The 18,606-nt window shown below is 43.0% G+C and overlaps 1 protein-coding gene across 1 annotated transcript in view; it reads left to right on the forward strand.

The window, feature by feature from the left end:
- LOC139386146 (melatonin receptor type 1B-B-like) overlaps positions 1-16,144 on the forward strand; it is a 74,227-nt gene extending 58,083 nt beyond the window's left edge. The window contains exons 2-3 of the mRNA XM_071131597.1: positions 12,867-12,985; positions 13,607-16,144. Coding sequence (XP_070987698.1) covers positions 12,867-12,985; positions 13,607-14,362 — 875 coding nt within the window. The 3' untranslated portion in view covers positions 14,363-16,144. The remainder of the gene's footprint in view (positions 1-12,866; positions 12,986-13,606) is intronic.
- Positions 16,145-18,606: the final 2,462 nt, after the last annotated feature.

Below are 18,606 nucleotides of genomic sequence, written 5' to 3' on the forward strand. Positions count from 1 at the left end.
TAGACCGCATTATCTACCAAGAGAATTCTCTTCGATTATAATCACAGCCGTATATATCCCCCCCCAAGCAGACACATCGATGGCTCTGAACGAACTTTATTTAACTCTCTGCAAACTGGAAACAATTTATCCGGAGGCTGCATTCATTGTAGCTGGGGATTTTAACAAGGCTAATCTGAAAACAAGACTCCCCAAATTTTATCAGCATATCGATTGCGCAACCAGGGGAGGAAAGACCTTGGACCATTGTTACTCTAACTTCCGCGACGCATATAAGGCCCTGCCCCGCCCCCCTTTCGGAAAAGCTGACCACGACTCCATTTTGTTGATCCCTGCCTACAGACAGAAACTAAAACAAGAGGCTCCCACGCTGAGGTCTGTCCAACGCTGGTCCGACCAAGCTGACTCCACACTCCAAGACTGCTTCCATCACGTGGACTGGGAGATGTTTCGTATTGCGTCAGATAACAACATTGACGAATACGCTGATTCGGTGTGCGAGTTCATTAGAACGTGCGTTGAAGATGTCGTTCCCATAGCAACGATTAAAACATTCCCTAACCAGAAACCGTGGATTGATGGCAGCATTCGTGTGAAACTGAAAGCGCGAACCACTGCTTTTAATCAGGGCAAGGTGTCTGGTAACATGACCGAATACAAACAGTGCAGCTATTCCCTCCGCAAGGCTATCAAACAAGCTAAGCGCCAGTACAGAGACAAAGTAGAATCTCAATTCAACGGCTCAGACACAAGAGGCATGTGGCAGGGTCTACAGTCAATCACGGACTACAGGAAGAAACCCAGCCCAGTCACGGACCAGGATGTCTTGCTCCCAGGCAGACTAAATAACTTTTTTGCCCGCTTTGAGGACAATACAGTGCCACTGACACGGCCTGCAACGAAAACATGCGGTCTCTCCTTCACTGCAGCCGAGGTGAGTAAGACATTTAAACGTGTTAACCCTCGCAAGGCTGCAGGCCCAGATGGCATCCCCAGCCGCGCCCTCAGAGCATGCGCAGACCAGCTGGCCGGTGTGTTTACGGACATATTCAATCAATCCCTATACCAGTCTGCTGTTCCCACATGCTTCAAGAGGGCCACCATTGTTCCTGTTCCCAAGAAAGCTAAGGTAACTGAGCTAAATGACTACCGCCCCGTAGCACTCACATCCGTCATCATGAAGTGCTTTGAGAGACTAGTCAAGGACCATATCACCTCCACCCTACCTGACACCCTAGACCCACTCCAATTTGCTTACCGCCCAAATAGGTCCACAGACGATGCAATCTCAACCACACTGCACACTGCCCTAACCCATCTGGACAAGAGGAATACCTATGTGAGAATGCTGTTCATCGACTACAGCTCGGCATTCAACACCATAGTACCCTCCAAGCTCGTCATCAAGCTCGAGACCCTGGGTCTCGACCCCGCCCTGTGCAACTGGGTACTGGACTTCCTGACGGGCCGCCCCCAGGTGGTGAGGGTAGGCAACAACATCTCCTCCCCGCTGATCCTCAACACTGGGGCCCCACAAGGTTGCGTTCTGAGCCCTCTCCTGTACTCCCTGTTCACCCACGACTGCGTGGCCACGCACGCCTCCAACTCAATCATCAAGTTTGCGGACGACACAACAGTGGTAGGCTTGATTACCAACAACGATGAGACGGCCTACAGGGAGGAGGTGAGGGCCCTCGGAGTGTGGTGTCAGGAAAACAACCTCACACTCAACGTCAACAAAACTAAGGAGATGATTGTGGACTTCAGGAAACAGCAGAGGGAACACCCCCCTATCCACATCGATGGAACAGTAGTGGAGAGGGTAGCAAGTTTTAAGTTCCTCGGCATACACATCACAGACAAACTGAATTGGTCCACTCACACAGACAGCATCGTGAAGAAGGCGCAGCAGCGCCTCTTCAACCTCAGGAGGCTGAAGAAATTCGGCTTGTCACCAAAAGCACTCACAAACTTCTACAGATGCACAATCGAGAGCATCCTGGCGGGCTGTATCACCGCCTGGTATGGCAACTGCACCGCCCTCAACCGTAAGGCTCTCCAGAGGGTAGTGAGGTCTGCACAACGCATCACCGGGGGCAAACTACCTGCCCTCCAGGACACCTACACCACCCGATGTCACAGGAAGGCCATAAAGATCATCAAGGACATCAACCACCCGAGCCACTGCCTGTTCACCCCGCTATCATCCAGAAGGCGAGGTCAGTACAGGTGCATCAAAGCTGGGACCGAGAGACTGAAAAACAGCTTCTATCTCAAGGCCATCAGACTGTTAAACAGCCACCACTAACACTGAGTGGCTGCTGCCAACACACTGACACTGACTCAACTCCAGCCACTTTAATAATGGGAATTGATGGGAAATGATGTAAATATATCACTAGCCACTTTAAACAATGCTACCTTATATAAATGTTACTTACCCTACATTATTCATCTCATACGCATACGTATATACTGTACTCTATATCATCGACGGTATCCTTATGTAATACATGTATCACTAGCCACTTTATACTATACTATGCCACTTTGTTTACATACTCATCTCATTTGTACATACTGTACCCGATACCATCTACTGTATCTTGCCTATGCTGCTCTGTACCATCACTCATTCATATATCCTTATGTACATATTCTTTATCCCCTTACACTGTGTACAAGACAGTAGTTTGGAATTGTTAGTTAGATTACTTGTTATTACTGCATTGTCGGAACTAGAAGCACAAGCATTTCGCTACACTCGCATTAACATCTGCTAACCATGTGTATGTGACAAATAAAATTTGATTTGATTTGATTTGATTTGAAGGGTTAAAGTTCAGTTGCCTGATGATGCCATTAGAGAAGATGCGTAAGGTGATACCGAATCAAACTTATCACACCACTGGGCTGCAAGGGAAAAGATTAACCATGACCCAGAGGTCATCATCTAGCAGTGTGTGTGTGTGTGTGTGTGTGTGTGTGTGTGTGTGTGTGTGTGTGTGTGTGTGTGTGTGTGTGTGTGTGTGTGTGTGTGTGTGTGCGTGTGTGTGCGTGTGTGTGCGTGTGTGTGAGAGAGTGATTAAACTAGAAATAAAGTTAAATTGTTTGATGTAAAATGTGGCCCGATTCAGGAAACTAGGCGTGTGTCGCACGTCTCCACTTCAAAATGTTTTTTTTTTGTTGCAGAAATGCCATCTTGAACATGTGAACTTTCATGCGCCTTAATAACAAACTTGTATGCCATCTGTAAATACAAATAAAATTGTTAAATTACGAGCCTTGTTGGTTAAGCCACAGAAAAAGTGAGCAACCTTCCCACTAGCCATGATTGGCTGAGATAATGAGTGGGCTGGACATGCCGAGGGGGGAGTTCAGAAGCGTCTGCCATAGAAGCTTGTCAGTCTGTGTTGGTAATCCTGTCGAACGCTGCATGTAAAATATATATATATTGTGTAGTGGAGCTGCAAAAGTGTTACTCCACTTTCTGGAGGAGCACATTTTGAGTATGATAGCTACAGGAAACACCTGTCTTCGGATTACATCTTCAAACTAAGGGCAACCGTGGCATGGCATTCCTGACAGGGAAACACACCCATGCACGAGGATGTATAGTGGCATGCGAAAGTATTCACCCCCCTTGGAATTTTTCCTATTTTGTTGCCTTACAACCTGGAATTAAAATAGATTTTGGGGGGGTTTGTATCATTTGATTTACACAACATGCCTACCACTTTGAAGATGCAAAATATTTTTTATTGTGAAACAAACAAGAAATAAGACAAAAAAAAGAAAACTTGAGCTGCATACTGTAACTATTCACCCCCCAAAAGTCAATACTTTGTAGAGCCACCTTTTGCAGCAATTACAGCTGCAAGTCTCTTGGGGTATGTCTCTATAAGCTTTGCACATCTAGCCACTGGGATTTTTGCCCATTCTTCAAGGCAAAACTGCTCCAGCTCCTTCAAGTTGGATGGGTTCCGCTGGTGTACAGCAATCTTTAAGTCATACCACAGATTATCAATTGGATTGAGGTCTGGGCTGCCACCTCCATGCATCACTGTGGGGATGGTGTTCTCGGGGTGATGGGAGGTGTTGGGTTTGCGCCAGACATAGCATTTTCCTTGATGGCCAAAAAGCTCAATTTTAGTCTAATATGACCAGAGGACCTTCTTCCATATGTTTGGGGAGTTCTCACGTGCCTTTTGCCAACACCAAACGTGTTTGCTTATTTCTTTCTTCATGCAATGGCTTTTTTCTGGACACTCTTCTGTAAAGCCCAGCTCTGTGGAGTTTACGGCTTAAAGTGGTCCAATGGACAGATACTCCAATCTCCTCTGTGGAGCTTTGCAGTTCCTTCAGGGTTATCTTTGGTCTCTTTGTTGCCTCTCTGATCAATGACCTCCTTGCCTAGTCTGTGAGTTTTGGTGGACGGCCCTCTTTTTGCAGGTTTGTTGTTGTTAATGTAATTTCATAATTCCAATATGTTTTCATTAATTGAATTAACTTAGTCTATTCTATGAGAATTTGTAAGATTCTTATTTGCATAAAATAGACAGAGACCAGTCTAATCAAAATGAGATAATATTATTTATTCTCGGAGCGTGCTCCCATGAAACCACGAACAACAGTTTATATACAAAATATGATGTCATAGGTTATTTATTCTAATTCCTCCTATCGACAAGGACAGAACAGATTCAATAGTTTATTCCAACCCACTAGCTCACTCACTGCAGACACACACTTATCTAGATTAACTTCTGGAATCTTCACCTTCATCCATCACTATTTAGAAGACAGTTCCAGATAATGGAAAACCCAGGAAAACACTCTCTGCCTTATCTAAACATCCCGGAGCTAAGTTGAGTTGGTTCAACCATAGGTTAACGATCCTTTCTGCTTACTTAAAACCCACAATTCCAGTCTTCTCCAACCTAGCTGGAATGGTATTTATTTTATTTAATTACCCCCTTTTTCATGCTCTACAATCCCTTCCTTATGAATTAATATTATTAATCAGATATAATAAAACAGAGTATAAGTTTCATTAGTTATAGTTCTATTTAAAATGTAGATATTGTTTAGTCATTATTCATAAAATTCCTAACAGTTGTGGTGCCATGTTCTTTCCATTTTTTAATAATGTATTTAATTGTGCTCCGTGGGATATTCAAAGTTTCGGATATTGATGGCAATTTTCTGATAAAGATGACAATTCTCCACGTGACTATAGGGCTGACAAGAGTGGCGTTGACCTCACGGCAGGCACAGGATGGACTCTGGTTGACACTCAGAGCTCCTGCTGGGTAGAGATGATCAGGCACAGTTTTGGCCAGCCAAGGACCCTGCCATGCCAGTGGAGGGGAGTGGGATGGAGGCTGCTGCAGGGTGGCTGTTGGGACTGTCCTGTCCTGTCTTGCATGGGCATTGCCCAACATCAAATGAAGGAGAGATGGATAAGGGAAATAGTATAGGAATGGACACCACTATGGCCACCTTTTCTCCATTAAATACCACTAGGCCAGCCTAGGGGACACTGAGAAAGAAAAGTGGTGAATTGCTTGGCAGGCAGTTAGGACTGACCTTGGCCTTGTCTGACCGTAAGAGTGATGGATGAGGAAGGTTAGTGTGTGAGCAGGGGCCATCTTTTCCAAGTGAAAATCCTAGGAGAATTGGAAACTGTAGCGGGGGCAAGTAGGGTGCTAGATTAGTTTGGTCTGGCCTTGCCTAACCACAAAACAAGGTCTGATGAATGACAGAATCAGCTCCTGTACATCGATAAAAGGATATTGATTGCCACTCCCCTTAAAAATGTATAGATGAGTTACAGTACGTGCCAGAGATACTGGAGACTGCTTTGGAGGATTTAGCAGAGCAGTTGGGATGCGTATCTTGTCAAAAGTGTTTTTCTTTATTTTTACTATTTTCTACATTGTAGAATAATAGTGAAGACATCAACACTATGAAATAACACATATGGAATCATGTAGTAACCTAAAAACTGTTAAACAGACAGAGAGAGAGAAAGAGAGAGAGACAGTTTCATCATAGCGCTTGATGGTTTTTGTGACTGCACTTGAAGAAACTTTCAAAGTTCTTGACAATTTCAGGATTGACTGACCCTCATGTCTTAAAGTAATGATGGACTGTCGTTTCTCTTTTCTTATTTGAGCTGTTCTTGCCATAATATGGACTTGGTCTTTTACCAAATATCTTCTGTATACCAACCCTACCTTGTCACAACACAACTGATTGGCTCAAATGCATTAAGAAGGAAAGAAATTCCACAAATCAACTTTTCACAAGGCACACCTGTTAATTGAAACACACTCCAGGTGACTACCTCATGAAGCTGGTTGAGAGAATGCCAAGAGTGTGCAAAGCTGTCATAAAGGCAAAAGGTGGCTACTTTGAAGAATGTCAAATATAAAAAGTTTCTTCAAGTGCAGTCTCAAAAACCATCAAGTGCTCTGATGAAACTGGCTCTCTCTCTTTCTCTCTCTCTCTGTCTGTCTCTTTCTCTGATTGTATCCATTTGTAGGTAGGTGTTCTAAAACGTTTGACCTGTAGTGTATATAGAGAGACTTATAAAGTAAAGAGTGTGAGAGGCAGAAAAGTGCCAGAGGGACCACAGTGCCAATGTGGTTGGGGAATGCCAAAGGGGGTGGTAGGAGGAAATTGCATTGGCAGAGAAGGGTATATTAGATTATGTTAAATCAATAACAAAGCACAGTTTTCCTCATCGGTTAATGCAAATTTTGAATTAACATTGCATTCTAAGTGGGTTATGCCAACTGAGACAACAAATGTGTTTGTGTGTGCCTAGCAACTGGATTGTGTAATTGCTGTTTGATGGAACACTCCAAAGACACGCTTGTGTTTGTGCGTGTGTTTGTGCGTGTGTGTCTGTCTTTCTCCCAGAGGAAAAGTTCTCAGATCGCGCATAGCCTTGGCCCCGTTTGTGCTAGCGTGGAGAGGGAAATTAAAAAAGGCCTACAGCAGCCCTCTTCTCTCTCTCTCTCTCTCTCTCTCTCTCTCTCTCTCTCTCTCTCTCTCTCTCTCTGTCTCTCTCTCTTCTCTCTCTGTCTCTCTTCTCTCTCCCTCTCTCTTCTCTCTCTATCTCTCTTCTCTCTGTCTCTTCTCTTCTCTCTCCCTCTCTCTTCTCTCTCTCTCTCTCTCTCTCTGTCTCTCTGTCTGTCTCTCTCTGTCTCTATCCCTCTGTCTCTCTCTCCTCTCTCTCTGTCTCTCTCTCTTCTCTCTCTGTCTCTCTCTGTCTCTCTCTCTCTCTCAGTATTCAACTGGATAATCTCTTATATTCCCTCGCTCCCGCCCCAGGTCTGAAGCTTTACTCTCCAAAGAGTCTGTTGGTGGGTTTTTACATCTCCCTATCTCCAGTAGACTGTATTGGTGCCAAGTACTGTAACTACCCAGTAAACATGCCCGCATTGGCATCAGGGGGCTGTCACCAGCATTTGAGTTTTAGTGAGATCCATCTGGGAGTGGTGGCATTGTGGGGGGCTACAAATAGATACCGTATTTATGTAAAGAGAGATACTGTATGAGATGTTCAAATTGAAACATATCTTATTTTTTTAAAGTTATGTTCCTAACATGTTTGATAAGATTAGTATAGATTTTCTCAGGAACCCCGCATGGGGGTCTGACCCCAAGTTTGGGAACCACTGTACTAACCTCTCTTTCTGCTTGCTCTCTCGCTCTCTCTCGCTCTCTCGCTCTGCTTCTCCTGCATGGATTGCAGCCTGCCTCACAACTGAGCGCCACATCACTGTCTCTCTCAGTAACCTACTCTATGCAAAGCAAAGTTATTATGAGAACTTAGTAGCCTATCTTTTTCAGATGTGATTAGAACTCAGTCAGATCATGAATATAAGCATTCTGAGCTTTGATCAATGCTGGGAGCAATACTTAGATGTTGACCCATAATTGATTTTCTTAATTGTGTACGTACAGTTGAAGTCGGAAGTCATTAAAACTAGTTTTTCAACCACTCCACAAATGTATTGTTAACAAACTATAGTTTTGGCAAGTCGGTTAGTACTTGTGCATGACACAAGTAATTTTTCCAACAATTGCTTACAGACAGATTATTTCATTTATAATTCACTGTATCACAATTCCAGTGGCGTCAGCACTAAGTTGACTAAATTCCAGAAAATGATGTCATGGCTTTAGAAGTATCTGATAGGCTAATTGACATAATTTGAGTCAATTGGTGGTGTACCTGTGGATGTATTTTAAGGCCTACCTTCAACTCACTGCCTTTTTGCTTGACATCATGGGAAAATCAAAAGAAATCAGCCAAGACCTCAGAAGAAAAATTGTAGACCTCCACAAGTCTGGTTCATCCTTGGGAGCGATTTTCCAAACACCTAAAGGTATCAGGTTCATCTGTACAAACAATAGTACACAAGTATAAATAGCATGGGACCACGCAGCCGTCATACCGCTCAGGAAGGAGACACGTTCTGTCTCCTAGAGATGAAGGTACTTTGGTGTAAAAAGTGCAAATCAGTCCCAGAAAAACAGCAAAGGACCTTGGGAATATACTGGAGGAACCAGGTACAAAAGTATCTATATCCACAGTAAAACGAGTCCTATATCGACATAACCTGAAAGGCCGCTCAGCAAGGAAGAAGTCACTGCCTACGGTTTGCACATGGGGACAAAGCACATACTTTTTGTTGAAATGTCCTCTGGTCTGATGAAACAAAAATAGAACTGTTTGGCCATAATGACCATCGCAATGTTTGGAGGAAAAAGGGGGAGGCTTGCAAGCCGAAGAACACCATCCCAACCGTGAAGCACGGGGGTGGCAGCATCATATTGTGGGGGTGCTTTGCTGCAGGAGGGACTGGTGCACTTCACAAAATAGATGGCATCATGAGGGTGGATAATTATGTGGATGTATTAAAGCAACATCTCAAGACATCAGTCAGGAAGTTAAAGCTTGGTGGCAAATGGGTCTTCGAAATGGACAATGACCCCAAGAATACTTCCAAAGTTGTGGCAAAATGGCTTAAGGACAACAAAGTCAAGGTATTAGAGTGGCCATCACAAAGCCCTGACCTCAACCCTATGGAAAATCTGTGGCCAGAACTGAAAAAGTGTGTGCAAGCAAGGAGGCCTACAAACCTGGCTCAGTTACACCAGCTCTGTCAGGAGGAATGAGCCAAAATTCACCCAATTTATTGTGGGAAGGTTGTGGAAGGCTACCCAAAACGTTTGATCCAAGTTAAACAATTTCAAGGCAATGCTACCAAATACTACTTGAGTGTATGTAAACTTCTGACCCACTGGGAATGTGATGAAAGAAATAAAAGCTGAAATAAGTAATTCTCTCTACTTTTATTTTGACATTTCACATTCTTAAAGTAAAGTGGTGATCCTAACTGTCCTAAGACAGGGATTTTTTACTAGGATTAAATGTCAGGAAAACTGAAAAACATAGTTTAAATGCATTTGGCTAAGGTGTATGTAAACTTCCGACTTCAACTGTATATATATATATATAAAATAACCAAGGTCCGGACCTCGTTGTCCTCATATTTAGTTACGGCCATGACCGACATGATGTGGGCCCAGGGCTAAAATAATGTCCTCATGTAGGCTGACCACATTGGGCTCATCGGCTTCACATTGGCCCTATTTGTACCCAATGTGAGCTCATGGTATTATCCACATGTGTTTCGCCCACCATGTGCCAATTTGCCCATACGTCCATAGCTCTGTCTATGTGGTGACATTTTTCGGAACTGCACATTGCCTCTTCAAGGTATGTTGTTTAGCACCTATTATAACTTCACAACTGTTGTTCTAATAGGTGTAGAAAGTATAGCGATAGATATGAGGAAGTAGAAATGTCAGAGAGTGATGTCGAGATGGGGAAAAGGACAAGCAGAGGGGAATAGTGAACAGAGTAAAGATGGAAGCACAGTGGAAAAGTCGGAAGGAGAGAAATGTCTTTGAAGTGGCAGGCAATTTTTGGAAATAATTTTTTCATGAAGCATAGGCCTCTTTCCCTTCCTTCCGTAGCCATTGGACCGGAGCAGCAATATCATTCATTTTAATACCTGGAATATTAACTGGAGGAGACAGTAATGGGTCATTCCACGGTAACGAAATTGCACTGAGACTCAGATTTTTTTGCATCTAAAATGTATGCCAAACAAAAAATGATTGATTTAAAATTTGAACAAACCATACAAATCCATGCACAAGGAATATTTTTTACAATTTACACTGAAAATGTTACCAAAACAAATTTACTGTAAAAACTGTGCAGATGTTTGGTAACAGAATTTAGGTAAAATCTCCCTCAGTTTTTTATGTGACCATGTCTAAACACTCTGTATCAAAGATGTCTGTAGAAGAATGAGGTGTCAGCTATGACATGAATCCTTGACTTTGAAAAAACATATTTTGGTTATTGAACTACAGTATGTGAAGGGGAATTATACCTGGTAATGGAATTGCGGTAACAGAATTTCGTCATTGGTCCCTAGCTGTACTATACAGAAATGCATAATTATGGATATAAATGTCATTCTCTTCATAGTGATGTATCCTGAATAGGTACACAAAGGTAGGAATATCCAATATCCTCCTCTGCATATTTTGGGTATTATTCTTCACACTGGCTATTATTTTTATGAGCTCAGCCCCCAAACAAGACCAAATCTGAACCAATCATAAACGTCTATGTTTCACAAGTTTGGACATCAAAGTATAGCACAGTAGAGCTCAGTAGTGTACAGTAGTGTACAGTAGTGTACAGTACGGCACGGCACAGTAGAGTTGAGTTGAGTTCAGAACAGTAGAGTTCAGAACAGTACAGTACAGTAGAGTAGAGTTCAATGGAGTACAGTACAGTACTGTACAGTAGAGTAGAGTTCAGTGGAGTACTGTTGAGTAGAGTAAATTTCAGTACAATACAGTACATTGTAGAGGGAGAATGGCTGGTCTGAGGTAAGGCCTTGCATCGGAACAATTTAGACTGACGATTATGAATATTAGTACGCAGGCTAAGGTGGAAATTAACAGCCATTCAAAATGAGGAGCATATCTAGGAGAATGAAAAGTACATAGTGCATGCTAATATGCTAACCCTAACAATCTACTCCCCCGTGTCCACTGCACAGTACACATACTTTATTTTGTCTTGGCAAAGTGGGAGTGACTTGACACAATGATTGTTTTCACAAGGCAATTAGGAGCCGTGTACCTTTTCTCATTCAATTAGCTTGGTGACGAGCGATCGAGTGAGTCAGCTCTGAGACCCCATGGCTTAGCTTAGCATCCTGCGTGCTAACAACACAACAGATCTGTCTGAGAAATCGTGCTCATATCACTCTAGTTTATATATTCTTCTACTAAAGATACATCCTCTTTCTATTCTCTCTACGCCGTCTCTAAGTCCCTTAACATTCCATACTTGTCCTCAAGTCAATCTCGACTTCCAAGTCATTACCGAGCAGAAATCTCCTTTAATCTTGGTTGACCCGTGTGGTGGGAATAGTGCAGTATAACACAGGAAATTAGACCCAGGGAAAAGGTAATGAGATGTGATTCAATGAGCAAATGTATTTGAATGATAGCAGGTGTTTGTTTTTCGGTGGATAGTTGTGTCTGTTTGATTGATATGCAAGGTAGGATGATAGCAGGTGTGTGTTTCTAGTTGGATGGTTGTCTGTTTGATTGATATGCAAGGTAGGATGATAGCAGGTGTGTGTTTCTAGTTGGGTGGTTGTGTCTGTGTGATTGATATGCAAGGTAGGATGATAGCAGGTGTGTGTTTCTAGTTGGATGGTTGTGTCTGTTTGATTGATATGCAAGGTAGGATGATAGCAGGTGTGTGTTTCTAGTTGGGTGGTTGTGTCTGTGTGATTGATATGCAAGGTAGGATGATAGCAGGTGTGTGTTTCTAGTTGGGTGGTTGTGTCTGTTTGATTGATATGCAATGAAGTATAAATAGCACACAGTATGCATTTTAAGTATGCAGATGAAATAAGTAGTAGGTAAATCAGATGTTGGTCACGGCCCTTGACTTCCAGCCTGATCGTGAAGTGGCAGAGGATGCCATGTACTGTATATGTATGGAGGCTGCTGAGGGGAGGACGGCTCATAATAATGGCTGGAACGGCGCTAATGGAATGGTATCAAACAAATGGAAACCACATGTTTGATGTATTTGCTACCATTCCACTTATTCCTCTCCAGCCATTGCCACAAGCCCGTCCTCCCCAACTAACCCACAGTGTACTACATACTATTTATAATGTACTGTTTAGTAAAAACGAATGCAGTAAGCAAAAAATATCATCATACTAGGTTCATCCTACTGAGAATGGGTCATCTAATGCACTATTGCGTTGATTCCAGCCATGCGTTCATTTTGGTACAGCGGATCGCCTCAGCTGTTGTCAGACACACGTGGGTCTCGAAAGACGATTCTCTTCCTTAATTGTATGCAGTGAATTCTAATAGATCAAAAGCTTAAATTAATATGACATCCTGTCATTTAAAGCATACAACATTTCTAAATTTCACATACTATAAAACTACATTTTTTCACATACCCAAAATGTCTACTATTTAGAACACAAATACAGGTATTGTGACACGGCCAAGCACTTTTTAACTCAAATGCAATTTTAAGCACTAACCCTAACCTTTACCTTCACACTAACCCTAGCTTCATGTGCACACCCCGGTTCAACCCTAACCTCAAACCTATCCCTAGCCTCAAATCTAAACCTAACCCTAGCCACAATCCTAACCCTTACCCTTTCCCTTGATAAAGGACCAATAAGCTAATGTGTTGTGGTCTCTCTCCTCTGTAGGGAACGTGTTTGTGGTGAGCCTGGCCTTTGCTGACCTCGTGGTGGCCTTCTACCCCTACCCATTGGTGCTCTACGCCATCTTCCATGACGGCTGGTCGCTGGGAGAGACACAGTGCAAAGTGACTAAGACCTGTTTGTCTGTGTGCCTGCCTGCCTGCCTGCCTGTCTGTCTGTCTGTCTGTCTGTCTGTCTGTCTGTCTGTCTGTCTGTCTGTCTCTCTGTCTGTCTGTCTGTCTGTCTGTCTGTCTCTCTGCCTTTCTAGCCCTGTTTATACCTGGTTCTAACATGTTATTTATCTTGATCTTGACCACATTCTGATTGTGCCCACATTTTTATACTGGTGTAGATGATTAAAATACAGATTGTCATTTGACTATGATTAGATCTTCCTGACCACCTCGGGAGGTAGTCAGGCACTCATTGTGTCTGGATATCTTACAAATATAGACGGAGCTGGACAATGAAACCATTTAACTCATAATAATCCTGCCTTCTGAAATCATTTACAGGTGGCACCATTGACTTATGGCATCCATATGGCTTAAAATAAATCAATATTATTTGGAAAGAATAGCTGTCAAATAATTTGCATACAGGGAGGGACGAGTAAATATGGTCACAATGCGGAGACGTATTTCTGAAAATGTGGGCAAATTCAGAATGTGGACAAGATCACGACAAAGGCTGAATGTTAGAACCAAGTATAAACAGGGCTTCTGTTTTTTGCTCTCTCTTTCTAGGTCAGTGGTTTCCTGATGGGCCTGAGCGTCATTGGCTCCATCTTCAACATCACCGGCATCGCCATCAACCGTTACTGTTACATCTGCCACAGCTTTTCCTACGACAGGCTGTACAGCTACCGCAATACCCTCTTACTGGTGGGGCTCATCTGGCTTCTCACCATCCTGGCCATCATACCAAACTTCTTCGTAGGGTCGCTCCAGTACGACCCCAGGGTGTATTCGTGTACCTTTGCCCAGGCCGTCAGTACATCGTACACCATCACCGTGGTGGTGATTCATTTCTTTGTGCCCATAGCCGTGGTTACCTTCTGCTACCTGAGGATCTGGATCCTGGTCATCCAGGTGAGGAGGAAGGTGAAGTCAGAGGTGAAGCCCCGCCTCAAACCCAGCGACATGCGCAACTTCATCACCATGTTCGTGGTGTTTGTGCTCTTTGCCATCTGCTGGGCGCCGCTCAACTTCATCGGTCTGGCCGTGGCCATCGACCCAGAGACGGTGGCGCCACGGATCCCCGAGTGGCTGTTCGTGGTCAGCTACTTCATGGCGTACTTCAACAGTTGCCTTAACGCCATCATCTACGGCCTGCTCAACCAGAACTTCCGTAAGGAATACAAACGGATTATCATGTCCATGTGGATGCCTGGTCTGTTCTTCCAGGAGGCGTCACAGGGGGGTACAGAGGGTATGAGGAGCAAGCCCTCGCCCAGACTGGGACTCAACAACAATGATCACGTCAAGGGAGAGGCTTTGTGACGCTGACTCCAAGGTTCTTCTCTCCTCCACTCCTCTCCTCCACTCCTCCCCTATGGTGTTGTTGGACTTGTTTCTTTTTTCTTCTCTCTCTCTCTCTCTCTCTCTCTCTCTCTCTCTCTCTCTCTCTCTCTCTCTCTCTTTTCAGTCATGGAGTCCCATTTCTCTCCTGTATCTCACTGACTGCACAGTTGTGCTGTTACCGAAGCCTCAAAGAACAGTCAGAATGGTGCGTATTAAAGAGAGAGACACACACAAAGGTGTTGACTGATGCTAACTGACTGTGTTATTCACAATTCGAAGAGTGCCATTCATGAAGCATATATGTTCTAACTTATTATGTATCATGTCCTTAAGTATACACCTCAGGCTGCCTGCCTCCTCTCTGCTGCTGTAGCATTATGCATTTCAAAGTTTAAGCCCCAAAAGTATTATTGCATTTTTTTTTACCCCATTACGCCCATGACATTTTTGTATAAGACAGGGTATTTAAAGACACATTTGTTATCTTCACAGTTTCCTCTGTAAAAGTATTTATCACACAGTTTATTTTCTATATCGATATATCTATATCATTATGACAATCATTATGGCCAGCGTACATTAGCGTAGAAAACAATTTGTAAAAACCCTATTGGTTGTAAATAACAAAAAAGTGATGGATCATGCCAACGGTAGGAGCTCACAAGGTCCTACTACTAACGAGGCAATTGGATTGTCAAATGGTGCCTGATTTTATGCTCATTCTCTCAAACAGGAGATTTACCAAAAACAACCCCTTTACAATTTAACCCAGTTAGTATGGGTTAACTCGTTAGGGTTGGAGTCAGCATATAGCGTTAGGCTTAGAGTTACACAAGGATATAAGACTGAATAGACAACTACATTAGATACATCAGCAGATTTGGTCATTTCTGTTGAGTCAGGAATGGGGTGCTGTGATGCCCCTTGACGGAGTGTCCTGAAAAACCCTCGCTGGTACATTATAAGCACAATAAAGCTGTTTTATCTCGGACGACATTGTACTTATGCAGTTTACAGGTTTCAACTGTACTCTTAGTAATGCATGAAGACATGTGACCTATTCTATGCATTTTACACTTCATGTCATTACCTTAAAACACTACAGCAAACCAACTTACTCAATACGATATGTGAATAAGGACAATACTGTTTTTATGAAGAAGTTAATCTTAGTACAAATCAAGTGAATTAATTCAGGCCGTAATGACGCTGAATACCGTTGTTGTGATACTGTGTTCCGTGATGATGAAGAATGTGCATGATAAACTTTGATGCTTTGTGTATTGTTTTGGTTGTTTGTTTTTTATTTTAGTTTTGCTTTGAAGAAACTAGGGTCTTTATTCAATCCGTATCGCGGAAGTTCAGCGTTACAGCGTGATTGAAATTTAAAAGCAATGTTCCCGCGTTAGCAGAGACTACATTCACTGTACACACTGCATATGTTAGTTCAATTGGAAATGACCTTCATATTTCTATTGATGATCTTGTGAAAACTGCTGCTGAAGATATCGATGATGTTGACAAAGATTATATGATGATGATGATGATGATGGTAAGAGGAAGATCATTCTTAATTGGCATGTATGCATGTGGATGCACAGGGAGAAGGAGCGCAGTGGTCAAGCTATAAGATTTTTTATTTTTTAATTAAGAGAAATACATTGTATTTATTGCTGTGATTTACGTATAAAACTGATGAAGAATATGCTTTTGAAGGGTTGTCAATGTAAAAGTTTAGATGTTAATAAAAACCTTTACTTTTAATAACTTTTCTCAGTTATTATTACTGCTTTTCAGACACATTGATAACAGTGTACATAATAACTGAGATGGCTAAGACAATTCATTTAGAGGATGCAGATGCACTTTTGGAAATGGCTGGGTTTGTAAAATACACTTACATGTTTTTCTGTGCAGTGATGTGAAAACTACAGCTGCTGGTGAGAAGTCTCTCTCTCTCTTCCTCTCCCTCTCTTTCTCCTTGCTCTCTCTTTCTCACTCTGTTCTTTAAGCACTGTTTTTCATTCTTTTTTCAATCCCCTCACACCCTCTCCTCCTTCCTCTTTCTCTCGCCTTTCTCGCACTCTTTCTCTCATTATTTCCTGTCTGCTCTTAGCTATTCCTTCTCCGTTCACTCCACTGCTTGCCCCATGATTCTGCACATGCTCAGTACTTGAGGCCGCACTCTGTGAGCACTGGTTAGGGGTGGATGGGAGATTAATGCATACAAATTGCCTCTGTCAGCCCAAACATTCTTGAAGTTCCAGAGCACCCTTCATCTCCCTGATTTATTTATTTATTTGTTTATTTACATCCCCATTAGCTTTTGCAGAAGCAGCAGTTACTTTTCCTGGGGTCCAGTGTGTGTGTATGGGCGGGGGGACATTCTCCTGGAACATCTCACATTGGGTGAGACCTCACAAGTTCTGACAGACAGTACTGCTGCACTGGCCCAGATAGTGTGGCTATTTTAGGGTTTGTTCCAAGGTGCACACTTGTCACCTTTATTTGGTTTGTTCACATATGACATTGTGTTAACACACATCTCCAGGCAAAGTCTCTTCCATCTTAGTTATTCCACACACACACACACGCACGCACGCACACAAACACACACGCACGCACACACGGACGGACGGACGGACGGACGGACAGACAGATACACATGTTTCACAGAGGGTAGTGCACAACAGAGGTGTTTAATTGATCTCTCAACGAGAGGCTGGCAGATTGTCATCGGTAAAAATGCAAATGGCAAAGTCATTGCGGTGAGATAAAGCATCTGAACAGCCTGGAAAAAAGCTTGTCAGGGGGGGATTGTGTGTGTGTGTGTGTGTGTGTGTGTGTGTGTGTGTGTGTGTGTGTGTGTGTGTGTGTGTGTGTGTGTGTGTGTGTGTGTGTGTGTGTGTGTGTGTGTGTGTGTGTGTGTGTGTGAAGAGATGTGGGCCTGCCTGCTAGACAGCAGCCTGAGATTTATGTCTTGACGCATCAGAACAGGAACAGACTTAACAATGGCAGGATTACATTTCTCTGACAGTTACGTCCAACCTGGCATGGACCATGGAAGGGTGGGTGGTAAGGTAGTTAGGGGATAAAGAGAAAGCGAGGACGGTAGGATGGCATAGAGTAAGCCATTGAAATATCAAATCAAAGGAAATAAAAACATTTGTGTACACAGTTTAGCAGGTGTTATGACGGATGTAGCAAAATGCTTTTGAACCTATTTCCTATCACTCAATGCAGTAAATGTCAACAAGCACAGAATAATCCAAAATCTTGAAATAAATCCAAAATGTTGTACAGCAGTAAATACATAAATAGTATGCAAACATTATTAAAGTGACCAGTGTTCAATGACTATGTACATATGGCAGCAGTCCCTAAGGTGCATGGTAGAGTACACCCGGCAAGTGACTGAAAGGCAGAGTAGGGTACTGGACGGAGTAGGGTACTGGGCGGAGGGCAGGCTACAGGGCAGAGGCTGTCTAGTGGTGGCTCTTTAACAGTCTGATGGCCTGGGGATAGAAGCTGTTTTTCAGTCTCTGGGTCCCAGCTTTATGCACCTGTACCGTCTCCGCCTTCTAGATGATAGTGGGGTGAATTGGCCGCGGCTCAGGTGGATGAGGTCATTGACAAAACAGAGATGCTAATTTTAGGTCCCAAGAAACAAAGAGATCTGCTGTCGAATCTGACAATGAATCTCGAATTTTGCAAGATGTTTGTTATCTCAAATAAGGACCTCAAGTTACTCTGGACCCTGATCTCTCTTTTGAACAGCCTTTTTACAACTTAGTAACATTGCAATACTTTTGTCACTTCAAGATTATACTACTGCAATTCTCTACTCTCCGGCTACCCAGATAAGGCACTCAATAAACTTCAGTTAGTTCTAAATACAGCAGGCCTTATTGTTCATACAATTTCCAAGCAAACAGCTGGAGGCAGGGCTTTCTCCTATAGAGCTCCATTTCAATGGAATGGTCTGCCAACTGTCATGACGTTGGCCTGGGGGTAGGTTTATGACAGTCATAAATACCTCTTCCCCCCTTTTTCCTCTCTCTACCCTACTGATGTTACATTTAAAAACCCTTGGTTAGCATAGAGTTTCTGGGAACATCAGAAGGTGGGGGGAAATTAACTATATTCTGGTAATCCGACCAATTGAACAAATGCGGTGGTACTTAGTGAATATGATGTCAGTTCGGTTGTCATCTGAGACATTC

Source organism: Oncorhynchus clarkii, chromosome 27 (genome assembly GCF_045791955.1).
Source record: "Oncorhynchus clarkii lewisi isolate Uvic-CL-2024 chromosome 27, UVic_Ocla_1.0, whole genome shotgun sequence".
NCBI lineage: Eukaryota > Metazoa > Chordata > Actinopteri > Salmoniformes > Salmonidae > Oncorhynchus > Oncorhynchus clarkii.